General features: G+C 34.3%; 1 protein-coding gene across 8 annotated transcripts; it reads left to right on the top strand.

Moving 5' to 3' along the window:
• Positions 1–27634, top strand: UBE2D1 (ubiquitin conjugating enzyme E2 D1). Of its 8 annotated transcripts, none has more exons than XM_036222826.1 (7): positions 6–235; positions 10266–10324; positions 19749–19812; positions 21974–22051; positions 23132–23237; positions 25932–26025; positions 26747–27634. In XM_036222826.1, exons 3-7 carry the CDS (start codon positions 19807–19809, stop codon positions 26856–26858), a joined length of 396 nt encoding a protein of 131 aa, XP_036078719.1. In that variant the 5' UTR covers positions 6–235; positions 10266–10324; positions 19749–19806; the 3' UTR covers positions 26859–27634. The 8 variants fall into 8 exon arrangements, with proteins under 8 accessions (XP_015983140.1, XP_036078719.1, XP_015983137.1 ...); XM_016127651.2 differs by lacking the exon at positions 10266–10324 and adding an exon at positions 19902–19933 and having other exon boundaries at positions 7–235; XM_016127652.2 differs by lacking the exon at positions 10266–10324 and adding an exon at positions 19902–19933 and having other exon boundaries at positions 8–235; positions 26758–27634.
• The last annotated feature ends 129 nt before the right edge of the window (positions 27635–27763 follow it).

The raw sequence follows: 27763 nt of genomic DNA, 5'->3' as shown, positions 1-27763 counted from the left end.
GCCGGCGTCCCCGCCCGCACACTCGCGCACACTCGCGCTCGGGCGCACACGGAACAGGCACCGGCGCCGGGAGCGAGCCAGCGAGCGGCGAGCCGGGACCCACCGCGCTGAGCCAGCCAAGCAGCCGGCGAGCCGAGCCCGCGACCACCCCACGCGCCCCAGCCCCGCAGCCGCCCCCCGCCGGCCGGTGTCCCCGCGTCCTCCCTGACCCATGGCGCTGAAGCGGATTCAGAAAGTGAGTGGTGGGGACAGGCCTGGGGCGGCGGGGCGGGCTTCGCCTCCTGCCCGCACTGACCCGGGGCGGTGGTCCCGAGAGACGCACTGGGAGGGCACAGGATGGGAAGGTGGGTCCGGGCGGGTACCCGCGCCCGGAGACGCCAGCCGGGCCAGCGGGCACTGGACAGGTGAGGAAGGAGACGGGGCAGGTCCCAGGTAGCTGGAGGTGCTCGGAGGCAGGGGGCCCGATGCGCGCTCGCGCCGGACCTGCGCCCGGAGCCCCCGTAGGGAGATGGATCCTCCTCGGTCTCCAAACCTTCCTGAAATCTGTGCTTCACGGTCACCGCGGGATTTTTGCCCTACATCGGGCTAGTTTTGGCCCCTGTCATGCTGTTTTCTCCACACTGTTTCTTACGCCCGGTCTCTTTTATGTTCTTGCTTTCCCCCGACTCCCGGGGAGGGCAACGAAGGTGTGGTGGGCCTGCAGCTTTTCTCGGAGCTGTTGGATTTGTTCTTTCTCTCCTCTGCGGTTGGCTCTTGCTCAGATGCCCGAATGGGCTGGAAAAGCCCATTTGGGGCCGAGAAGCCAGGAGAAGCCTCTTGCCTCTTCTATTTTGGTGCTTCTCCTGCTGCCACTTCAGGTCACATAGCTGTAGTGAAAACATAGTTGCTGATACACAACAAGATGACCTCCTGGCTGTGATTCATGGTGAGTCAAGCCAAACAGGTTTTTTTCCCCCCCTCATGATAAACTTATGTATAAAGTTAGAAACACAATAGAAACTGCCACAAATTAAACTGTTTGATGCTTTGACACATGGGTATAGAATGAGGAAGAAATGTATATACTCATTCAACAAATATTTATCTGTCCCAAATCTGTGTAAGGGATTGCCTTCTCTTGCATAATTTTATTACTGCCATTTCAAATGTGAGTATCTTAGAAAACTGGGGTTGGGACATTTTCTTTCTGTTCACTTTCATTTCTTGTTGGGTTATTTATTGGTCTGTTCACTAACACAAGTTTTAGGTTTTACAGGTATAGTTCATGTGGAGAACATTGAGAATTTGTTTTTTAAATTGAGAGTGCTTTCAGCAAGTTAAACCAACAATGGACAGCATGTTTTGTAAGAAGAAATACATGCCTACTGAAAATTTTTATCAACTTTTTCAGGCGTGAATCAATAGAGTAGTGATAGAGATGTATGCATTATATTCTTAGTCCCCACTGGTGGCATCTTCTGGTGCAGAGGACAGCAGTTTGCTAGCCAATTTCTTTTTTTGGATCACTGGTATTTTTTGTGCCATTTAAGGGTCCTCTTGCTTTAGAACATATAGCTAATAATCAACATTTATTAATATGTTTTCTGGTTTGGAGATAATGCACTTACCCATTTTTTTTCATATAGATAATCCTAATTTTGAAGCCCCCGTCAGAATCTTTGCCATGCCTTATATACTTATTAATGATGGTATAATATTACCTGACGCTTAAACAGCACACATTTTCCAAGAAAGCTGTAAAATTCCATTTCCTTCTTTCCTAGTCGTGAGAATTTTTCAGAGACTTTGCACATACAATAGCTTTTAAATAGTGTAGGATTCGTCTACAGTAAATAGACATTCAAAGAAAATGGACACTGTAAATACCGTATACTGGTCAATTGTTGATCACCATGCTGAACCAATTTATTTTGCTTATATTTATAAAATAGCATATGCCCAACCATATTTTTAGTAGTTATTACTTATTACATATAATAGAGTTGTCTGGTAAAAAAAAAATCATTTATGTAGAATTGATATCAGACCTATAAAAATTGATATTTGGAAGAAGAAATTGGAGATCTCATAACATCGCATCTCTACCTGTCAACCCTTGGCTTTCCTTTTCTGTTATCAGAAAAGCTGACTTGCACAAATTGCCTTTCCATTAGTCGCATGTTTAAACCATTCCATCAAACTTTAGGGGGTATTATTTTGTTTGACTCCCCACTTTTCCTCCTTCTTTACTCACCTTTTTGATTAGAAGCCGATTCCAGATAAGGTGTGCTGTTTGGTATATGAACAGTTAGGAAGCCCTCTTGATATCAGTATACAGATTCTTATTTGAATTTTGCGTGTTCCGACAAAAGAAGATGCCTATTAACTGTGGGCACTTCTTTTTTAAGCATATTAAAGTACTAACATTGTCAGATATCTTCCAGGTCATTGGGTTGTGATTTTCCTGTACCCCAGTTGACAGACTTCAGAGTTGTGCAGGACCTCAGAGAACTGCAGTGATCCGGTGGAGTGGAGGGTAGGGTCAAGGGCATAGCTTCTAAGGTCATGTATCAGAATCACCTGTGGGACAATTTCAGCCTGTCCTCACTGCTGTAAATGTAGGAGAGATGTTGAATCCCTTAGATGGGCCGGGGTAGAAAGAAGATTGTTCTAGTCTACCTACATTATTCAAAGAAGGAACCTGAGGCCTAGAGCAGAGGAGTGCTTGTCCAGGTTAATCTCTTAAGTGATTTGACATATTTGAGAATGTTATAAAGTTCATGACTTCATATTTCTTCACTTCATATGAAAATATTAAATGTGGTTGAATTAAAATTGTATATACAGTATATAAAAAGCATTCAAGTATCAGCGCTTAAAATATATTTTTATACTTGAGTATGCTGAATGATTTAATATTCTAATTTAGTCTTCCAGTGCCAATTTTGCATGTCAGCTCATAAATTTACACACCCATGCCCTATTTTTAGATACAGTGGAAGATGTTATCACAGTCACCTAAGTCACTAAAGGGAAAAAGTTTAAACAAAGTCTGAGGAAAGATACCTAAAACATGTCTGAAAAAAAGAGGGCAATTTTCAGCCGGGCATCTTTTATTTTCTAGAGTTAATTTCTAAGTGTTCTATCAATACTATTTTCAATCTTTGATAAACTTTTTGGAAATCATTTTTTAAATTATGAATGTTATATCACATACTGAATGTTTTGAAAACCAGAAGAAAAAAGAAATTATAATACAGACATTATGATCATCTTAGTATTTGTTGACCCTTGAGTTACCTGGGTTTGAACTGTGCGGGTCCACTTATGTGTGGATTTTTTCCCAATAAATTCCTGTCTTCAGTCTACAGTTGGGAGTCTGTGTATGGAAAGAGCCACTGTATGCATTGATCTACCCTATTTTACATAGGGAACCTGAGCATTCATGGATTTTGGTATCTGTGGGTGGCAGGGGAGGGCTCCTGGAACCAATTCCTCGTGGATACTGAGGGATAACTTAAGTTTTGGATGAGTCAAAAGTTAAACACTGTTTTGATTTTCTACTGTGTAATTCTTGGTGCCCCTAATCCTGAGTTGTTCAAAAGTTAACTGTATTTCCTTCTAGGTTATTTTTACTTGATACATTGAAGTAATGGTCATCATACTAATACAGTGTCATATGATAGGCTTGTTGCCTTTTTAGTCTGTCTTTTGAAAAGTAAAACAAGAGTTGCAAATATAGCAACACAGATAACTATTCCTTACTGTATAATTCTGTCCCTGAAATGGAATATTTGTTTTTTTTTTAAATAATTAAGATATTTATTAACATAGATAACAATACAACTTTTTAAATGCTTTAAGCTGCTGAATTTTTTGATTTGTGTAATTCCACATTAAACTGTTTGTCAGTCTGGAAAACCTTAGAATACTTAAAACAACCACCACCACCACCACCCTGCCCTTCGTGGATGGAGTATCAAATAGGAGAAGGTGTTCTGGTTTCTGTTCCTGGCTCTGACTTACTAGCTTGTTTCTCTGTCCATACAATGATGTTTCTGATAAGTACAACCAGTGCGATAATATATAATGATTACTCTGTGCTAGACACTGTTTTAAGTGCTTGACATATATTAATTGATTTAATTCTTAGTGGGTCCTGGAGGTATAAATGATTATTATTCCCATTTTACAGATAATGAAACTGAGGCACAGAAATGTCGAGTAATGTTCTCAGAGTCGCATATCTACTAAGTGGCAGTGCTAGGATTCCAAGCTCTCGTTGTTGACTCTAGATTACATGCTATTAACCATTTCACTGCAAAGCTTCTCTTATCCAAGAAGGACCCGTATCTTATATCTATTGTACTTAAATTGAAGGTCATATAGAGTCAAATGAGTTTATGATGTAAGTGCTTTGCAAACTGAAATCTTCTGTAAAAATGTAAAGTGGTATTATTATTAAGTCCTTGGCGTATTTGATCATTTTCACTGACACATCACTCGTTATTGATTATGCATTGTAAATCTCTGCCTGTGGTAGTATACACTAGACCTTTTAACATGGTGAATAAAGAAATAATATAACTTTGTTTACTTTGTTCCATCACTTAAATTTTTCTCCAAAAGGATTTAGAAAAATTGGTTAAAATTCATGAATGTTCTGTCCAAAGTATCATTTCGCTGGAATTTTCATTTGAGAAAACTTTATGAATTGATACAGCCATTTATTTAGTTCTTATGGTGGCTTTGAATAGTAGTCAGCTGTTCAGATTGCATGTATGTGTTAGGAGGACTTTCACATTACAAGATTAAATCTAATACTCCAGGTTCTTAAAGAAGGATATAACTTTTAATAAAAATCTAAAAAGGAGTAACACAGTATTTATACTTTTTGGTAGGTAAATGGTTTGCCTTGAGATGAAAGGAAGAAAGTGATTAAAACTCAGACTTCCTATTTAAACTCAGTCTTCCTTTTGCCCCCAGTACCATGCATTTTTTTTCTTCATCACAACAAAGGTATAAAAAGACAAGATAACCTATTAATAGTTAAAAAGTTCTGCGGTTCCTTCTCTGTAGAGATAAATAGCATAGATCTAAATAAGGCTGTTTATGCCTATTTTAGGAAGCCAGGCACATATTATAAAAACCAAACCTTGCAGAATGTGGGATTGCCTCCAGTAAAGCAGAGTAGCATTCTTATTCACTTTAGTTCCCTGAAATACACAGAAAACATATATTTAATGAGTGCCACTAATCAAAATTATAAGCCTAATACTTTCCATCAAACTGAGTTAATTGTTACCTACAATGTATTAGCTCCTGTTACCCCACCTTTTTTTAAACATTGGATGAACTGATATTACATTGAATTGTATTGAGATACTGTCCTCTCTCTTAACTCTGTGATGCTGGAATAAAAGGTACTAGGATATGTAATATAGCCCAGATTTGCGGGGTTTGGGGATTGGGGTGGGGGCAGTCCTCAGGCCACCTCAGAACATCTGTCTGAAGGCAAAACAGGTTCTATTTCTGTCTTATATTGGTTTAGATGGCCTCTGAGAAGCTGTGGTTTTTCTGCATTTAATTTGGTTCTGGGACGAATCTATGAAGGTTTCGGTTACACACATTAGGCAGTATTAAAGAGGCTCCTATGTTCCAGGAGTTGTCCTTAGTATGGGGAGGAGGCTACCATCCTGACTGAAGCCTGCAGGTCAGTGCTGCCCATCAGATCAACACCATGCTCTGTAGCTTCCTGTCTTGCCTCTTTCCCGATGTTTCCCCCACTGCTCTCTGTTCGTATTATCTTGTTTGTGTGGCTCTTCTCCTTTAGTGACACCGCGTTGCTTATTAGATTCCTCGTCTTTCAGATTTAGGAAAGCCTTTCCAATAGGAATGAGGTGGGGAGTTAGTTCTTTCACCTTAAACTTCTGTAGTAGTAAAGATAATCTGATGGTTCTGACTCTAAGTGGCCACCCGCTTTAGGATTGATTTGCTTTAGAGGGAACCAAGCAGACCTCATGGCCTGAGCTCATTCTTCATTTTTAGACCAGTAAAAACTTCTGGCCTGTGTTTTGCTTCCTCTAAATTTTTATATATTGTATTTTCACTTTTATTTAGTTAAAAATACTTTCTATTTCCCTTTTGATTTCTTTTTTGGTTCTTGAGTTATTTAGAAGTATATTATTTATTTTCCAAATATATGGGATTTTATGGATTGTTTTCTGTTCTGATTTATAATTTAATTCCACTGTAATCAGAGAAGATGTATTATCATTTGACTTCTTTAAACTTTTTTGAGACTTGTTTTATGGCCCAGAATATGGTCTGTATTGTTTACTTTATTACTCCATAATAATGCACTTCAGGTGTTCAACATAGCTTTTGAGTGAACCATGTTTAATAATTTCTAGGCTGCATTTTGCCAGTTTCTGGGTGGTGTCCGTAGAGTCTAGTTTACTCCTAAGGAATGAATGCCAAACTAAGGTTTACACCTTCCCAGTGTCTTCTTCCACTTTTACGAGCTTCCAGAACAGGGTAACAAAATCAGTGTAGTGGATCACAACCAACATTTTAAAAAATGGAACAGAGAATATTAGAGCTTTGGCTATAGTAAGGGTGGTATTATTTCATGAAACTCGTTTTTAGTTATGTATGTCCCTGTGGTATGTATAGTAGGGTGATATCTTTTTTTAATCATGAATTACTGTAAAAAAAGTTTGAAAATCACTGTTTCATAGCATAAGATCTTTAGGGAAAGTTAACATTGTCAAAAATACATCCCATATTTTATAAATTTACATATGTGTATGTACACACATATAGAGAGAGCAAATGAACATATATATACATAAAAACATGCAGTTATATAGATACACATACATATAATGTAAAATGTTCTAACCTTGGAAACATTTTTATTTGACACAAACTGTCAATGTTCATTGTTTTCTACTACAAGTAGCAGCTTTTTATAGTTACTGATATACAACCACAGTATTCAAGAATAGTACTGGGCGATATTAAGAGATTATTATGCATATACTTATTAAATGACTATTATATGTCACTTATTAGGGATGGAGCTGTAAGAAATGATACCTAATAACAAATCTTTGATAAATATTGGTAGGTATGTTTGTGTTTTAAGTAGGTTTTAAGAAATAGCCTGCCAGCTTTTTTTCTTTGATTTTTTCCCTTTTTCCCTGAAGTATCATTTTTCTTGGTTACTATGAAGTAAATAGTAACTTTTGATAATGTAGCATTCGAAATGCTCTCTGTTGAGTATTCCATTGTGTAAAAATTCTATTACATATTTTGAAAAGTTATATATAATTTTCTATCATGTATTTCTGGCCTCTCAAACATCTTTGGACTCAAACACTCTCCTTATGAAGTAGTGTTGGTTTATAACCTTTTATGAGATATTAGGCTCCTAGGAAAAGATAAAAAGAATTCCTTCTCCTTCCTTCACGCTTCACACTTTTGTTTCTCTTGAGCATGGCTGGAAAAGTGCAAATGGCTTCAATTCGGTACTTGAGTAATGTTGGTGCCAATGTTGATTGAGAATAATGTGCAGCCTTGAGGTGAGTATTGTTTTGGGGTGGGAAGAGTGCTGGAGTGGAAATCAGATGGTCCTGAGCCTTTGTCCTAGCTCTAGCACTGTGACATTGTCCAGGAAACTCAACGCCTTTATTTTCTTTATCTAGAAATTTGATGGATTGAACTAGATAATTTGTATGGTCTTATCTGATTTATAATTTTAGGTACACCTAAATAATGTTATTTGCTCTTTGTTTTTGTTCACCCAATAGCAAAAATGGACACAAAAATAAATATTGAGCAGCGACACTTGTACTCTGCTGCTATATGAAACTTGAGTTAAAATTCTATTTGCTTTCATATGTCAGAATTGAATTAAATGTTGGCATCTTAATGTATGAGATTAATGAGTTTCTAAGGATGTGTTACTCTGATTAAAGAGCAATTATATATAATGCAAATAAGGTACATTTCTGTTTTTGTACTGGTAACAATATGCTTTTCTAATTTCATTTAGCTTCCATCCGTTTCATAGGTGTCTTTTATACTTTAAAGATCGTTTTATCCATATCTTCTGACAACTGCCTTACACAACTGGATTACACAAATACAAGTTAATGCATTTATGGAGCACCTACTGCATATAAGGCATATACAAAATGGACTAAGGAGGTACATAGAAAAGTAAGGTGTAACTAGCATTACCTAAGAAATTTAAAACCAATAAGGGTTATAAAGGTACCATAACAACTGTGTAGATATAGGAGAATACCATAAAAAAGAAGTACAACATATTTAGCAGGAAGGAAGTCAAAGGTGGGAGAGGCTAAATTTATTTGGGGAAATTAAGGAAAAAATTATGTGGGGAAAATGAAATTGGATATAAGTTTGGGAGAAAGGGTAGCATTTTTAAAGACAGAGAAGCCAGGTTCATGGAGAAAGCTACAGAAATGAAGGCACTAGAAAGTCTGTGCCTTTATGGGAAGAAACAGTTAATCCTGCTTTTGGGAAGCATTCAAGGAATAGAAGACCATAAGAGTTCATACTGTGGAGGACCTTGAAGATCCATGCTGAGAAATGTACACTTAATGCAGAAGTCTTGGGAAGCCATTGAAGGTTTTGAATAAAGCAGTAGCATTCTTAATCATAGTGCCCTCATAGAACATGAGATTCTTTTTCACTTGTAATTATAAATTTGATAGATGTCATGAAAAAGGAAGTACAGAGTTCTCTGGGAATATAGCAAGGACCCTTTGAAAGAGTCAAAGAAAGCCTCCTTGAGAAAATGATGTTTAAGATGAGACCTGAAGGTAAAAGTCAAATAAGTAAAATGATTAAGTGAGAGAGTGAAATAGAAAGCAAGAGAGAGAGAGAGAGAGAGAGAGAGAGAGAGAGAGAGCGCGAGAGAGCGAGAGAGAGCGAGCGCACGAGAGCAAGCATGCGAGAGCGAGAGGAGTGATTCGGAGTCTTCTGTCTAAAAGGAAGTGATGTTTGAAACTACAGGCAAGATAGCATTTGGGGGAATTGAAAGTCATTATGGCTGGTACAGAGAACATTGGGGAAAAGTGGTATAGACAGGGTAGAGAGAAGGAATCAGATGGTGGAAGGTCTGGTAAGCCATTTTAAGGATTTCTAAATCTTATATTAAAGCTAATGAAAAACATTGAAAGAATTTGACATGGTACTTTAAGAAGATGATTTTGACTGCAGTGTGTTGGTAGAGAAATAGAAGGGCAATGGGTCAGTGAAGACATTGTACTTGTTAAAGTGAGATTTAAGGAAGATGTGAACTATGAACTAGGACATTTGAAAGAGGGGTGTGCGAGAAAAATTGTAGGGTGTTTGTGCCACTTAGTGTTTTTGAGTTGGCTTAACCCACCCATCCTTGACTTCAGGTCAAGTCTCCAAGGCTCAGTGGTCTAGGCAGTCTCTTCAGACTGCAGCTCCTACTACTCAGTCTGTTCCAGACACTTTAATAGTGTCTCCCTGGTTTGAACCTTTTTCTACTCTAAAATGTGTCTCCTCTGGTTTTTCTCAGATTGTCCTGCCCTTTGGAGCTCAGTTTTTCTATGTGATGGGCTTATTCCTGGGACCCTTTCAGTGGGAGGGATCAGAACTGAAGGAGAATCGGAACAGTTTGGTACTGATTAATGTGAGGGGGCAGGAGGGTGGGTGGGACCTGAAGGGAGGAAGGAATCAGATGGTGATTCTAAGGTTTAGAGTTTGGGTCTCTGGAATTCATGCATTTTTACTATAATACTTAATAAAGGAGATTCAAATACAGTTTTTAGTGAAATATCCTGAATTTATGTAGAGTATATTTTTATTCATGTAATTCCCATGATGGAAATATTATGTATAAAGGGAGGTGATTGAGAGTCTTCTCTTTAAAAGGAATCTATATTTTAAACTATAGGCAAGATGGCTTTTTGGGAAGTTGAAAGTCATTATGGCTGTTGTAGAGAGCACTGGGGCAAAGTGGTTGCAGGTCTGAGGCATTGGGAAGATAATGTCCCTAATGTGACTGCATATGTTTAGTTAAGTTGTGATCTTTATGGTTCAGATTTAAAAAATATTAACTTCATGTGGCAAAGTCAATAGTATCATTCCTTTCTTCATCTTCTTCCATTTGTGTGGAATTTGGCTGTATCATCATCATCATCATCGTTGTCATCATCATCATTATCATCATCATCATCATCATCATCATCATCATCATCGTCATCATCATTTTAAATAAACAGCCTTTGCAGAGACACCTGATCCAAAGAGAATGTGAAGCAGCCAGGACAAGTCTGCTGAAGTGAGTTTGGTTCCTATAACTTAATTAATTGGATGCCATCAGCATTTTGAAGTCTTCCAGGAAAATCTACATGGTTTAAAATAAAGATGTACTTTAATTCAAGGGCTTAAAGAGGGTCTGTATTTGGAGACATTTCAGACAGTTTTTTGACATCTCTCTGTTGAAATAGTCAACTGGATGAGGAGATCAGAGTCTGAACTGTAAGCCTATGAAATGTTTATTTACAGACAAACCAAATATAGCTTGTATATCCCTTTAGAGACAACATCAAAAATGCAATCCATTAAGAACTACTCTTTTGTTTTAGGAGTTTTGAGATAAAGATAGTTGTGTTACATTAATAATTGCCTGTTGAGCCAGAATTTTTGGAATAATGCTTTCATATGCTTTGGATTCAGTAATTTAGATTTTTGGACTGTAAATCAGTCCCTACGCATATGCTGTTTAATGTCCTTTGCACAATGGGGTATATATTCTTTCTGTTACAGAGATTTAGGTCTTCTGAATGTTGATGCTAGAAAACAACAAAGCATTTTCACTCTGGTCAGCATAATTTTTTAGAGAATATTTACTGGATAGTGTCATACTAAGTCTGATGGTAAATGAGGCAGCTCTGACTTGTTGGCTTTCACTCTCCACTGTTCAGATTGGACTGTTACCCTTTTGGGAGCTGAGATTAATGCAGGCCTCTCTTCTCTTAAATTCCCTTCTTTGTTTCCTTTTATTTGTGTACTTTCTTTGAATTAGACTGCCTCATCTACTTTTAGATTTTAAGTCCCCTAGAGGCAGGGACTGTGTCTAGGTTGGTTTTATGGAGAACACTCAGCATATTGTGGGGGTGTTATAAACATGCCATCTGTGCCCATTTAAAATTCAGTTTCAGACCTCTCAGTACTTTTCTTTGTGTTTAGTTGGTTATAGAAATCTGAACTAGAATAGAAGCGCTTCACCATATAAGGCTATATAAACCTATTAAACACACATTTTTGTGGACACAGTGCTTTTATAGTTCCAGTCCTGATATAGAGACAATATCTTGTAATGTACCTTTCATTACTCTATCTTACATTTTTATTTTGAAATTTAGATACCCTAGTTTTTGTTTTGTTTTGTTTTGTTTTGTTTTTGAGTATTAATCATATTGGAATTTTATGACTCACAAAGAAAATTGATTCATTGACACAGACTACTTTTGTCTAGGATACACTTTCACCACTTTGATGATGATTGTTTGATCTATGTTTAGGTGTAAGGTTGGTTTGTTTTAAGCTTCCTTTGTCTCAAAGGAGAAGGAAATTGGATCAAACTACGTATTTTAGTTTTGGATTTAAAAAGTCACTGGAAGTGAAACAGATAAACACAAAATATATGTATACACAGAGTGTGTATAATGAGTTCTTTTCATATATGGATTTATAATGTGTCATTATTTGATAGTCGTCACCTTTTACATTATGTCATTTTATATATTTCTTTTAGGTGTATACCTGGCAGTAGCATTGCTGGCTCGCTCATCGAGTATTCCTATGTACGCTTTTAGTGTTTATTATCAAACTCTTCCTCTTCCAGCAGCAGTGTGTGAGAGTTCCAGTTGCTTCACATTTCTGCTATCATTTGTACTTCTTTCTTTTTGATTTTAACAATTCTGTTGGATTCGTGGTGGCATAGCATTTTTGTTTTAATTTGCATTTTCTTGATGACTAATTAAGCTGAGCCCCTTCCAATATGTGTATTGGCTATTTGGATAGCCTCTTTTGTAAAATGTCTATTCAAGTCTACCTTTTAAAAATTGATATGTAGGAATATTTTTACACATTCTGGATGTAAGTCTTTTGTCACATATATCTTATTTAGTGGCTTGCCTTTTCACACTTCTAATGTGTCTTTTGATGGACAGATGTTCTGGATTTTAATCAAGTCCAGATTTCCATTTTTTTCTCTCATGGTTAGTGCTCTGTATGCCCTGTTTAAGAAATCTCTGCTTTCTCCAAGATCATAAAGACATGTTTTCTTTAAAAAATGTTGTTATTTTACCTTTTATATTTAAACCTACGGTCTACTTACAATTGATTTTTGTGTATGGTTTGAGGCGGGGAAGGTTTTTTTTCCATATAGATACCCAGTTGACCTCATAGCACCAGGTATTGAAAAATTTTTCATTTTCTCCCCCAGAATGTTGCTGTCTTCACTTTAATTTTTGAATTCCAAGTTTGTCATTGTTTTCTTTTTATTCTCAAAACATTGATAGAATAAAGTTAAAATAAGTGCTTATGGTCCCTTTCAGGTGTCAAACACTATCACTTTTACCTCTACATCAGAAGTGCTATTTGTTTATCCAAAATCATGATAATATCCTAAATTGAGTTTAAAGGGTATGTTGTCCATTTCTTGTATGTGCATCTTTCTGTAGTGAAGCTTTGTAGAGCCCCAGGGGACCCCACTCACATTGAAATTTGTATGAATGGCGTGCATTGGAGTTGATGCACACAGTCTGTGTGGCAAAATGCAGCAACCCTGAATGCTGTTGGTAATAATTGGTGAATACAAAAAAAAAATGTCATTAAGTTTTTCTGTGTTCCCGCAATCTGCCTTTTAACAAATAAAGGTTTTTATTTAAGTATAGTCTTGTAGTGTGGCACAAGTTTAATGGGGTAGAGCAGGAAATAAATTCTGAGGCAACTCATATGGCTTTTTAGAATTTACCTGATCTTATAACTTTACTTTTTAATATTTCACATTTGTGTTTATTTTTTATTTAGAAGGTAGTTTGTGTCAGTGAAGATGTTTTATACCAGTTTCTTACGATATCATGTTTCTATCCTAGGAGAAACTTTCCTGGATTCCCTAGAATGTTCTAAACTTTAATGAACACATTCAAGAGATGACCCTTGAGGTCCATAGCTACTTTTACATGTATTTTTTTGGAGACACATCTACTTTTAAATTAGCAATCTAGAGGACCTCTTTCCTATACCTTTTAAACTAAATCTTATTATTTTTTTCCCCACAAATCAATTCTCCTTAAATATCATGTTCTAGTTTAATCATCAACAAATATGTATGACCAGTGACTGGCGAGGATTTTTATTAGCATCATAATCTGATAGGATTAAATTAAACCTTTAAAACATTGGGAATATATAGAGTTGAGATGAGAGTGTTAAATCAGAATCATAATTTCTATTAGGAAAGATGTGGGAGTGCTTAATAAACTTCTGCTATAATTAGTCCACCTGGTTAAACTGAGTGTAGAACAACAACAACAAAAACTCTGTCCCACAAACTGCAGCTCTGTCTTTGGGCAGCTCTGTCACCCAGGATTGCTGGTGGTTGGAAGATGACTTACTTTGAGACTGGGTCAGCTCAGCACAAACCCCTAACTTCTCTAGGAAAAGCAACCCAAAGCTGTGCCCTGAAAGTAGGTCAGCAAGCATCCTAAATAAACAATAGGGATGGAGTATTTAGAGTTTTGAGGTCTTCTAAACCAGAAAAACCCAAACAAAATTTCTAACAGGAATGTTGTGTGGCTTTGGACACTTTGCTGGAATATTATACCTTCCATAAATTGAAAATAGTTGGGCAGTGGCATGTGTTTTTAATGCCTTAATAATTAATATTCTTTTGAGATTAATTTTTAGGTGTCATTTTATTTAAAAGACCACCCCATTGTTTTTAAATGACCTGCACTATTTTCTTAACACCTATTATGATATTCATTTTATTGTATGCAAGTTACATGTCTGCATAGGAAGTAATTGATTCCCATTTTATTGCCAGATCTAATCATTTTTATCTCTAAAAGATAGGAATTTGAGGTATCTATGCTGTACAGATCACATTATTCCTTAAATTTTATTGCTTAACTTAAATACTTATAAGAAAGACATTGTGCTAATTATTATAAAAGAACCATGAGTAAAATGCATAAAAGCCCCATTTTACAAAGAGACATTCTAGTAGAACAGATGTAGAAAATTAGTATTTATTAAGCATCTATTTCACATGCCTGGTATTAAGCAAGGTACTTTACTTAAGTGTTTTTATTTAATTCTCAATATAGTCCTTCAAGGATACCAGTAATATTCCCAAATGAAGCACTTGAGACTCAGAGAGGTTAAGTAAGTTGCTTAAGGTCATACAACTAGTAAGAGTCAGTACCAAGGCCAGAGTTCGTCCAGGTCTAACTCCAAAACTCATGTTTTCCAAGTGGCTGTTGAGAAGGCAGCCACCATTAAGGAAGATGGGTGAAATTTGAGCGTAGGGAAATAGAAGGGAGGTTATTTTAGGAGAAAGAAAATTATGAAGGCCAGAAAATTTAGACATGTACAGAGGATGTCCAAGTAGGCTAGACTTAACTAGGTACCTTTAATTTTTTGTAATGTTTACTTGTACATTTCCATTTTGGTCTATGGACACCATTACATTAAAAGTATTGAGGGCCCCAAAGAGCTTTTGTTTGTATGGGTTGTATCTATTAATATTTACCATATGAAAAATTAAAACAAATTTTAACATATTTAGTAATTTAAAAATAATAAACTCATTACATAGTAACATAAATCACTTTTATTAAAAATAACTATTTTTCAAAACAAAACGTAGAGCGATATTTTATACATACATGTTCAGATCTCATTATAGTCATGCTTTTAGATGACAGTTGAGTTCTCACATCTGCTAATACATTCAATCTGTTATATTACATGTCATTAAACTGGAAAGTGCCCCTGTATACTGATGAGATATTGAGAGTGAAACAGGCAAATAACATCTTAGTTTTATTATGAAATTAATTTTGACCTTATAGACCTCCTGAAAGTGTTTTAGAAATCCCAAGAGGGGTCTTTGGAGATTTACTGGTCACGTTTGTGAAGGGAACCCCAATTGAAAGTGTAGGGTTGGGACTAGGTAATGAAAAGACCTTTGTTATTTGACTTTGGTCTTTAGTAAGCAAATAGGGAGCCATTGAAATTTTCCAAGTGGAAGAATTAAAGAAACAGAGTTGTGCTTTTAAAAGATTGTTATGCAGGTAATACGTAGAGTATTGGAAAGTAATTACAGTTGAACTGTAATTTCAGGTAACCATGTAATTTGAGGTAACCATGGTAAGCAATGTAATGGATATTGAGGTAGATTATATTATAGTACTCTATCTGACTCTATTTGAAGGATGAGAGAGTCAAAACAGTGCTGATATTTTGAGCCTGGTGACTAGGAGACTAATATTCCATTAGTATAAATACAGGGAATATAAGAAAAGAAACAAACTTGGTAAAGAAAATAGTAAACTAAGTTTTGGAATATACATAAAACTTTTTACATTATTTTTTACTTCGAAAGAATTTTGTTTTTACAGAAAAGTTGTAAAAATAACATACAAAGTTCACATATTACCTTTCACCTGATTTTCCCTGATATTTACAACTTACATAACCATAGTACAGTTATCAAAATAAGGAAAGGAACATTAGTATAATACTGTAAGTTACACATCTAATTCAGATTTCACCAGTTTTTTCACAGTCCTTTTCCTATTTGAAAATACAGTTCAGGATCACATGTTGGGTTAGCTGTTGTCTCTTTCCTATATGTACCCTCTAATATGTGACAGTTCCTGAGTCTTTATAAAAAAAAAAAATTAATGAAAGGAGAAGATCCTTATAGTATATGTGGTGAAAAAAAGCAGTATCATTTTATGTTTTTTAAAATGCACATAAGAACCTGAAAAAAGTCATTATTTTTTCTTTAAAAACTTATAGAAGTACTGTAAAAACATTGAAACAGTGTGGACGACATAAATAAAAAGTGACAACTCACTCCCAGAGATAACTACCGTTAGTAGTTTGGTGTGTATTCTTTTATTTTCCATGCATGTATAATATGTGTATATATTATGGAATCTAATGGACATTCTTCTGCAACTTGTATTTTTCAATCAAAAACTACATTATATTCACATGGCATTCTTTAATGTCAACATACAGAGATCTATCTCATTCTTTTAATGGCTGTACAGTGTTACATAATATGGCTATATCATGAAGCCATTCCCTTATTGATGGGCCATTAGGTTATTCTCAGTTTTTCATAGGTATAAAAAATGCCTCACTGAACATTGTTATATATGTATGTATCATTGGCTAATTTGGCCAGTTATTACTATGAGGTTAAATTACTGGGTTAGAGACTGTATGCGTTTTCCACATTCACAGTTATTACCAGTCCTCCAAAAGGTTGTATCTCAACTTACACTCCCTCCATCAGCGACTGGCATGCTTTTTCCCACTGAAGCTATGGATGGAAGTATCCTGATAGGTTGACAATTACTTGGTTTGGGTAATGGTCTTGTGGGTGTTTGACTGTACATTGCTCTTTATGTTTTCCGTACAGATCACTGTTTTGCTTTGCTATGCTTTCATAACACACAAACATACACACACACCCAATGCAATATTTAATTAAAAATGAATGATTTTAAATGCTTTGTCTGTGAAACCTTTCACTTTTCATCATCATGGCCATGAAGGCCTAGGTAAGAGGCCTAAGGGGCTAGTGAAACAATTAATGGGAGGCTACCTATAGGGTGCATCCTGGATTTCAGGGTAGGAGTGGAATAGGAAGAGGTGTTCAAGAAGTGTCAATATCATAAGCTGTAATTTAAGAGGCTTCCATTAGCAATGAGAAATGGCAGAGTTGAGCCTTGGCCTCTATGAGGATCCTATGGACTTGAGTAATTTGTATAATTCAGTGTTAATTCTTCCAGAGAGAGTAGACTAGTGTCTTATCTAAAAGTACATTGGCTACAGAGTAGACAAAGAGCAAAAAAGGGTGGCATTTTGGTTTTTTGGTTGTTAGGTTTTGTTTGTTTTATATTTTCACCTTAGCACATCTCAGAATTCTTCATTTTTCTTTTTTCAAATTTAAGATCCGTCTTTTTGTGGGTGAGAGTAATTATATATTGTACCTTTTTTTCTTTTGGTCATTCTGTACAAGTGCACCAATGTTTTAGTTGCATCTTTCCAAATAATATAACAGAGCAGGTTTCTAGACACATGGTTTGACAAGGGATAGAACATTAGAAATTTAGACCTTCATAAAAAGTCTAGGATATGGAAGACTCCTCCCCAAAGCATTAATGCCATTATTCGTAGCAATGGTCAATGTGATTATTAAGAATGTTTGATATATTGTCATTTGCCTCCTTCCTATAATAAATGAGCTTTCAGTAAACAACTTAAGAACCTGGCCTCACAGCAGTTCTGTTGTTAGATTTTCTCTTTCTCTTCCTTAGCTCTAACTTCTCCTTACAGAGAAGGTAGAATCAGGGCACAAAAATGTAAGAACAAGATACCTTTAATTTTGTGTAATGTTTTAAAGGGATTTCAAGAACAGACTGACATTTGAAATTTGAACGCGATTCAAGGCTATTCCAAGTGAAATATGGTTTCAGGTTTTTCTGATAGTAAACAAAATAAATTTGTGTGTGTGTGTATGATTTAGTCATATTATCTATGTAAAATATATACATGCAAATCATTAAGTTTTTTCTAACTACAACAGAGACTCATTTTGTAGTTTTCTAGTAAAAATAAGGACAAAGTTCCATTTATACTAATGTAAAAAATTCCACGTCGAATACCTTCAGAAGCAATCTCCTGTAAGTCCACATTAGAACACTTAAATAAAGCACAGTCATTCTAAAATGGAACTATGACTTAACTAGCTGCTCCTCCCCCAGTCATTTAAACTAGTTAAATGTTCTGTTACTAGAGACTTGGATGATTATCAATTTCATATTATATTTGCATTTATTTGAATGCTTGCTGTGCGCCAGAGACTGCTATACACCTCACATGTATCATTTCACTTGTTTGTTATAGAAACTACGGATTAAAGTAGTAATGCCACTTTACATTAAAGAAAACTAAGATTAGGAGAAAAAAAAATGTTTTGCTCAAGGTCATGTGACAAGTGAGTGATGGCACCTGGACTTGAATTTCAAAGCCTTGCTTTTTAACCACTATTGCTAAATTGAAGACTGAAATCTTTCTCTTTATTGCTTAACTATATCTGGACCGAAGGAGCTACTAACTCAGTTAATTCTTATCAGGAAGAGAAGCAAGTACCAACTGTGGGGGAAAAAAAAAATAACCACACAACAAAACCAAAAATGAAAGTACCAAGGTATATTGGAAAAGATTGGAAGATTTGGAAGATTAGAGTGTGCACTTGGCTTAGTTACTTACCTCATATATCACTTTCTTATGAAAGCCTTTCCCTACCATGCTTTGTTTGCCTCTTAGAATACTGAACTCATTGCTGTAATGACCATATTGCAATGATTCTAATGTGTACATCTTTTTCATTTTAACATTTCTAAAATCTGGATGCATGTTATAATTGGTGGCATCTTAAAAGTAATTGCAGCTTTCCTCCTTAATTATTGGTATATAAAATAAGGATGTGATTTTCAGTAAACGACATCTTAGATTTGATGAAATGCATTATTTGTTTACTTGTGTTCCATGAAAATATTTACATCGCTCTCACGGTTTTAAATACCAGGTATATACGGTAATTTTCCAATTTCTAGTCTAGTCCTTTTTTAAGGTTCAGCCCTGTATGTTGAACTAAATTTTCTCTTGCTGTCACAGGGGTCACAGATTCTAAATGTCTACTTCCAAAATCAACTTGTCTTTTAGTGTTCCCTGATCTCAGTAAATGTCACCTACATTTGTACATTTGTGAAACTAAAAAGCCAGAAGTTCGACTGTGAAGGTTTGAATCTCAGCTCCACCCCGTACATGCTAGTTACGTGAGCACACAGTGAAGTGTGTCACCTTTGCTATTCATCTGGAACATGGGGAGCATAATAACACTTATCTCCGAGGATTGTGAGGGTGACAAAACATTGAGTAAATGCTAGCCGCCACTAATCTTTGCTTTCTTGAGAGCAAGAAAGAGCATATGAATCCGCGTGCGTCAAAATATGGCCTGATTGCTCTCCTTTCTCTTCATTTAACCTTCAGGTTGTTCCTTAAATATCCATAGCCCTGTGAGTCTTCACTCTGCCAAATTAGATTATAAACCTGTTGAATAAGACCTGTTTCTCATATACCAGTACTTATATATATTAACTTGCCCTTAGTTGATATTCATTAAATATAAATAATATTTAAATAAATATAAATAATATTTAACCCATTTTAATATTTTCAAGGTTTGAAGATATTTTATGAAGGAATTTAATACCTTATTCCTTGCTCTTTTACCAGTCGGTGACGAGTGTATTTTATGTTTTCATATTTTGAATAGAACTTCCTAAAATGGTTTTAAAGTGAAGTTGATAGTTTGTGTCTTCATGGACTATTATGCTTATTTCATGGGAAAATGAATTAACCTAAGCATTTTCTCTTTGTCTCAGGAATTAAGCGATCTACAACGTGACCCACCTGCTCACTGTTCAGCTGGACCTGTGGGAGATGACTGTAAGCTTTGCTTTATTGCCTTTTGCTACCATTAATAATATAGGTTTGAACATTTGTTAATGACTCCAAACCTCCTTTGTTTGTTTCAGTGTTCCACTGGCAAGCAACTATTATGGGGCCTGTAAGTATGATTCATATATATGAAGTTAATCCCCACAGCCATAATTCATTCTTGCCATTTCACCTTTGATCAGATGTTTGTGGCTAAGGTTGAATTTTCTTGTATTTGAATCACTCAGGAAACAAAATGTGATTAAAGTGTTCATGATAATTTTTAGAGCACTGATGGCAAATACTTGCTAGGTTTACTGTGATGTGTTTTCTTTTGTCGAATTTTTGATTATTACATGGTAATGGGTTACCCACAGTTTACAACCAGGCTGTGTGTTTCCTTTTTACCTTTATTTTTGTCCACTACTAAGCATAATTATTCTCACATCAACAGTTTTAGTAGGTCAGAAATAAGTCTAATTAATCCAATGATAGAATTTCTACAAGTAACAAGTACCAGTTTGCAACAAGTTTCATTACTATTCCTGGTCTTGAGAGAACCAATAAAATATTGCAATGGGTCTTTTGCCATCTCGTGAGTTGGCTGGTTTTACTTTTGTTGCATTATCCTAAAGTCAAAATTACCTACTATTTTATGACTGGCTTCTCTTATCATTTATTACCTTTGTTAAGATTATTTCTTTCTACACCTGAAAGGCAGTTATGACTTGAAACAAACTTTCCTTTCTTTCTATGAGCAAAAATCTGATTGTATAAGAATGGACACTGACAGCTCCAATCTGCTTTCTGGGTGGGAGCACATTGGTAACATGTTGCTGTGAACGTCATTCTCTCCTCCCTTCCTCAAAAGAGCTTCATCTAATAAGCCATAGAGTTTCTAATGTTGCCTTGTGTTTAATTTAAAAAACAAAACAATTATTGAATTTCAGAGGAGTCCTAGGCTAGTGTCTCATACCACTAAATTTTAAGTTAGCTTTTTAAAGGGTAAAAATACAATGTATTTATTTAAACAACAACTAAGAATCTAGTTATTTCTGTTTGTTTTTGTTGCTTACTAAGAATCAAAATACCATCATTTATAGGCCCATCTGTACCATTTGAATTATAACCCTTCAAAAATATTTCTTATGTGAATTATATGTAGTAAATGGTTACAATTATGTTACTCATACTCCCTTTATTTTAGTAATATAAACATGCTGCTCTTTAGTATCATTTGAATATCTAAGCAGACCATGTCTGTCAGTTGTAATTAACCTATATTTTCTACATTACTTATAATTTTTCGGTGAACTAGAGTTAAACTATATATATAGTAAGAATAATTATACAGTGCTGCCTCTAATATGTATGCAGAAACTTAAGAAGAAAGTAATGATAATCTTTCTATTACTACCAAGATGTTAATAAACATGATAAATTTAATTAAATACAAAGAAATTAAAATAAAATTTTAGGTATTTTTGCTATCTTTTTAAAATTTTTAACTTTTTTCCTTTTGCTTGTAACACTATATTTTCTAATCGCCATAAAAACACATGACCAAATTTAAATTCCTCTTGTTAAGTTGATTCCTAATTTGATAATTCCGTGAATATTGAATTTATTAGTTTTGGGCTTTTTTTGCATTTCCCACATTATTTTGTAAACTGCTATTAAGTGAAGATTTGAAGTCCTTTTCATAACTAGTTCAGTTCATCTCCATACTTGCCTGAAACGGACCATTAGAACTTGAGTTTTATAAGTAAGAAGGTAAACACTAGCCCCAGTTCTTTTGAAAATACTGATTACTGCTGCAGAAAATTATTCTTTTCTCACAGCAGTCTTGTGTGTATACTGATGTTTAAAAAATTTGTGTTTATAAACATATTTGTTTGGGTGAGTCACACCACTGCATGTGTCCTATTTGTAATATGTTTTAAACTCTATGATGTCATGATTGTTGGAAAACCCTTCTTCATACCTGCAAAGGAAAACCTGTTTTCAAGGTAAATAATTTCAACTTATGAAAATATGGCATGGTTTTCAAACAGACATTTTCTTTCTTTCTTTCTTTTTTTTTTTTTTTTTTTTTTGGAGGGGGGAATCATTTTAGGTTACCAAATAAATATATTAATCAAACACTGATGCAGATATTTTGTAATTTCAGCCTGATAGCGCATATCAAGGTGGAGTCTTCTTTCTCACTGTACATTTTCCGACAGACTATCCTTTTAAACCACCAAAGGTATTTTTATTTTTATGATTGTTGTGACTTTTATGTCAGAAATATATCCAAAGGTATTTTTATGATGTCCAAGACCAGTTAGCATGTTCCAACTGTTCTGTAAAGTCCTGAACCTAAAATATGCTTTCTTACTCAAATATTGTATTATATCTGTAAAACAAAAGGCAGTGTTTATTATGGCATAAAATAAATTCCTTACTTTCTTTTTCTCTTTAATTAGATATATGTAGTTTGGGAAGTTTTTATGGTCAAGAATCAGACATTTCTATTCAGGAGATTATCTTTCCAAAGTTAATTTTTTATTTTCTTTTTTGTTTTTTTTTTGTTCAGTTTAAAAACATTTATTGAACACCTACCATGTTCTATTACATTAGGAATACAAAAGTAAATATGACACAATCTCTTTATTTAGAGTGGTAGGAGAGAGAAACATGTTCTTATTAAATTTAGATTAGATATAAAGAGGAAACAAACAAATGATGGAGCTATCAAGGAGAGAGAATGTCATTAACCAATCCTGTCACTCAGGAAATAATTATTTTAGATTTTTAAAAACACCTGATTAACACATATACGCACATATATAAAATGATTTTAAAATGATATAACAGCAACTCTTATGGAAGATTAAGATTCTGGTAGATTTCTTAGGACAGGTAACCACCTGAGGCCTCTCAACTTTCCCTTAGAACAGGGTCAGCACCCTATTTTTAGATCCTAGTATCACTTCTGCATACCACTGATAATAATAATAAAAAAGTATTTTTTTGAGGGATGATGAAAGCCATGTTTAATTACTTCAGGTACCACTCAACCAGTCATACCAGCTATTACAGACTTCATTTATTGCACTCTCCAAAATACTTCTCAATTTCTTATTGACGGGGAGCAGGAAACTGACTTTATTTGCTTTCACATTTTCAGTAGCTAAAACTACGTGTGCACGAAGTAGATGCTCATTCAGTTTGTGTTGAGTACATTTCTCTACTAGGGTCACATTTTATCTTAGAGCAAATTGGTTCTGTTTTGTTCATGATTCGTGGATTGTCACATTTTTATTTTGTTTTGTTTTATGTTTAGATTGCTTTTACAACAAAAATTTATCATCCAAACATAAACAGTAATGGAAGTATTTGTCTTGATATCCTGAGGTCACAATGGTCACCAGCTCTGACTGTATCAAAAGGTAATTTCATTTATCAGATTTATAATGGTTGATAACCTTGAGACAGAAAAAATACAGCATAAGTATCTAAGGACCAAAGTTTAAAAAACCAATCTACTGTTTTCCTTCCTGCTTTGATTTTGCTTTGCTTTCATAGCTCTTATATTACTCTCTTGCTTTTAGGAATTAACTTGAGGGCTAAATGTTGAAATAAAAGAAATTTAAAATGTTAGAGCTAGAAATTGGGGGATAAGCCTCTTGACATTTTACCCTTTAGTTTTGGCTTCACACACACACATACACACACAGAGGGAGTGAGGGAAGGAAGGAGGGAGGACTATGTCAGATTTTAGCGCCAGTTGTCACAATCATTAAATGGAATTAATTATTAACATAATGATTAAAGCTTTACATCTGTTTTATTTCATCTAAGAAGAAATATCAGATTAGGCTGACAAATGATTTTAAATGAAAGACTTCACGCTTTAGAATAATGCTATACATATATTAGTCACACTTTGAATAGTCAATAGCATTGTTATAATGACTGATAGATAATCCATGTGAATTCTCAACTTTCACAGATGTATAGCATTCTTCTTTACTAAATTATCAGATGTGTACATAGGCCATCTGAAGCCATTTTTGTTTTATTATCCAGTACTGTTTTGCTGTGCCAGCCTTCTTAATTCACGTCTTGTTTATCTAACAGAAGAGAACCTGAGAGTTGCAAAATACTGTTTTCAGCATCTGTCCCTTAAGTAACTTGGTAGTTTTCCTTTTTATAAAATTTAAGAAAATCGTTTCTCTTAAAGGATCCCAGTGTAGAATCGAGGGTCATTAAAATTAAAAAAAGAAAATGCTACCTAAATATGTAATTTGTTTTTAACAGTGATGAGATTTATAGGATGCAGGGTCCACAGCCATAATTATTTCAAATCTTAGATGAGTAATAGCCCTTCAGGTTATTTATGAATGGCAGTTTTTCTGACCTAAAATATTTGTATAAAATGTTTATGTAGATTCTAGTGTCTTTTAAAAAGTTTTTTATGTAGTGTAATTGTTATACACTACATGTAGGAAAGAGTCTGTGTCAAAGTGTTATTCAAATTAATATACTTTTTCCTGGAATGGTATCACTAAATGTAATTCATTTGGCATAAATAGTTAAGTTCTCACACATATAAAAGAAATGACAGACTGCCAGATGTTGAGTACTTACCATCTAATGTTGATAGCTTTTTATGAAGAATAATTAGTTTTGTTTTCTTTTGTTAAATGTCCTTAAGAATAGTTTCAAACAACCTCAATTTCCTCATATGTAAAATGGGAATTACAGTATTACATATAGGGTCACTATGCACCTGGCACATGGCAAGGACTCAAATGATTGTTAACTATTCCTTTTTCCTTATCTTAAAATATTTGATATCTGTGCCTACTAGTGAAATCAGGGCTCATGGCTCTTGGCAGCAAGAGTGGAGAGATGAGGAACTTCCCTTTTGTTTATTTTATAAGGTAGCTTATACCTGCTCATTTGTACAGTTTCTACTTTTTTGTATTTTAAATGTCTAATTTTGCTTTTTATCGTGTTTAGTATAAAAACTTTCTAGAGACGTAAGTTCAGATAATTGTGATTTAATATATAATGCTTGAAATTTTATTGGGCAGACAGACAATAAGGAAGATGAATTAAAATATTAGTTTTTTCATTAATTGTTAGTGCCCCTTTCCGTGTTATTTAATAATCAGTTCTGCTTTATAAATTCACCTGTGGATTTGTAAGAGTAGGAAAAGATAAAAGAACATAGTAGAGGAGACCGAAGATGGAAGGTTGTTCCAGTGATTCCACGGACCCCCTCAGAAGTGGTGGCATGCAATAGAAGCCAACAAGGAACCAGAGTCCTTGTTGCCTCCTTTATCAGATATTTAGATGTGTGTGTCTATGTATGTGTAGCTGTTTGCATTAGTATTTCAATATAACGTGGCAAGAAACAGCTTTTTCAATTTTCATCTATATTTTAAAATATACAAGTTATGTAATTATTATTCACTTTGTTTTTAAATGCATGCAATATAAATAATGTATATGGAATAAAAGATTCATTGAAAAAAAATCTTACAGATCTTCCTTTTTCGTAGATGGTCTATAGCACTAAGCCAAAGTAAAAAGTACATGAGCACAATGTCCAAATCATTTGGACTGTTGACTGTAATTTGATTACTTTACCTTGAATTGATTACAACACAGATTTTCTACATTAAAATGGAATAAAAAAAATGAACAGTTTTCTTATTCAAATACAAAAATTTCTCTAAGAAATATCTGAAGTTAGGATGCCATTCTAAAAATTTTTTTATTTTGTACCATTTGGGTTATGTGTGTGTTACGTGAACATATTTTCATTTAGAACTCTTGAGTTTAAAGGTTAGCTACTTTGGAGGTTAACATTTTTTAAATGAATAGAAATTCAAATAGAATTTAAAACTTTAAAAGTTATAATAATTTTATATTATATACATTATATAGTAATTTTATAATTCTAAGAATTAAAAATACTTGTGGCAAGCTATAGTTAGTCTAAAATGTAATTTAATGTGTTCATTTTGTTTTCTTTATAAGTTCATTGTCTATATTCAGTGAAACCATTTTCACATATGTAATTGTGTAATGTATAGAAAGATCATTAATATGATGTTCTCTTTTAAATCTAGTTTTATTGTCCATATGTTCTCTACTTTGTGATCCTAATCCAGATGACCCCTTAGTACCAGATATTGCACAAATTTATAAATCAGACAAAGAAAAGTAAGTATTAACTTATATTAGTTTCTATTTGGATGTATTTCTGTGTATTCTGCCAAAATATAAATAGTATCAATATATTTAAGTATATTTAGTTATGCTTATTATACTTATATTAAGTTTATTTATCTTTCTAGTAGAGTAAACCTTCTTTATAAACTCTATTAATCTTTAAAAAAAAATCTTATTTTTTCCCATATACCGTTTAATCCTTTATGATTTAACAATATATGTTCTGCATTTGGATAGTATATCATGTTTGTGGTAGGAAATAACTATGTATGAGTCTAGGTAGTAAATTTAAAATGAAAGAATTTGATAATTGGAAAGTATTAAATATTATATACCTTATCTTCTCCCAGGAAAAGAAGTTATCCCTAAACCCTCAAACTGACCTAGTTTTTAGGCAGCTTCATCTTTCTGGTACCCGCAGTTCATTTGCAGTTTACAAATAATGCCCATTATCTTTTACAGATTTTTGTTAGAAATTGCTTTTTTCATTTTATTGTTTATAATTTAGGTGTGTTTTCATGTAGATTGTAGAGAAATCCATCAGTTAAAAAAAAATCAACTATCCACTCTGTTTTATTAATGCAGAAGCCTAAGTCACATTGACCCAATAAATGGTATATGTATGATTATTTGCAATGAAGTATAAGAAGGTAGAGTATACAATTTTATACAGCTAGATCTTCTAAAAGATTCAATTTGTATATTTTTACTGTATCCCTTTTGTATGCCTACAGATACAACAGACACGCAAGAGAATGGACTCAGAAATATGCAATGTAAAATCTAAAAAATTTTCATATATACCAGAGTACTGTAAAATCTAGGTTTTTTCAATATTAGCAGTAAATTGAGCACTGTTTACTGTTTCATTGTACCATGAAATTCTTTGATTTTTACCCATTTTAAATGTATTTCTGAAGCAAGACAAAACAAACTCCAAAAATACCCTTAAGACTGTGATGAGAGCATTAATCATTTTGTATGCATTGAGAGAGACATTTATTATGGTTTTTAAGATCCTTGGACATCTGCATCTTCAGCTACAAGATCTACAGTGCATCTGAAAAGCAACCAAATTATTTTTTGCTGAACTAGATGTTTTTACATGAGAAATACTGTATGTGTTGTCTGTGTTGTCAGTTTTATAAATCTGTATTCAGATTTCATTCTTTGTTAGCTCACTTTATAATTTGTATTTTTTTACTGTATAGACTAAATATATTCTATTTACATGTATGTCAAGTCATTACCTTTTTCCTGTGAACAGTATTGAAAACCCCAACAGCTGATAATTAAATGAATTAACTGTCTGTCTCCCTTAGGGTATTCTGTAGATCGATTGCAGATTTCTTAAACCTAAATGATCTTTACACTGTAATTCTCAGTATACTGATTATGGAGAAACACTTGTTTTGATTTTGTTATACTTGACTTAACTTTATTGCAATGTGAATTAATTGCACTGCTAAGTAGGAGATGTATAACTTTTATTTGTTGCTATTCACATTTGAATTTTTTTCTGTATAGGCAATATTATAATGACACCTTTTACAGATCTTAATGTAGCTTTTTCCATATAAATAAAATGCTTTTTCTACTATTTGCCTTGATTACTTAAAGACTTAAAAAAATTACTTTATAAGGATCAAAACTAAATTTTGCATGAAAATTAATTCCAAATTCTGAGTTGAGGTCTGTTGATTTGGCTAATTAATCACCACTAATTACA

This window comes from Rousettus aegyptiacus, unplaced genomic scaffold (assembly GCF_014176215.1).
Source record: "Rousettus aegyptiacus isolate mRouAeg1 unplaced genomic scaffold, mRouAeg1.p scaffold_m13_p_6, whole genome shotgun sequence".
Classification (NCBI taxonomy): Eukaryota; Metazoa; Chordata; class Mammalia; order Chiroptera; family Pteropodidae; genus Rousettus; species Rousettus aegyptiacus.
Note: the sequence above shows the minus strand (reverse complement) of the source record. Positions and strands in the feature narration are given on the sequence as shown.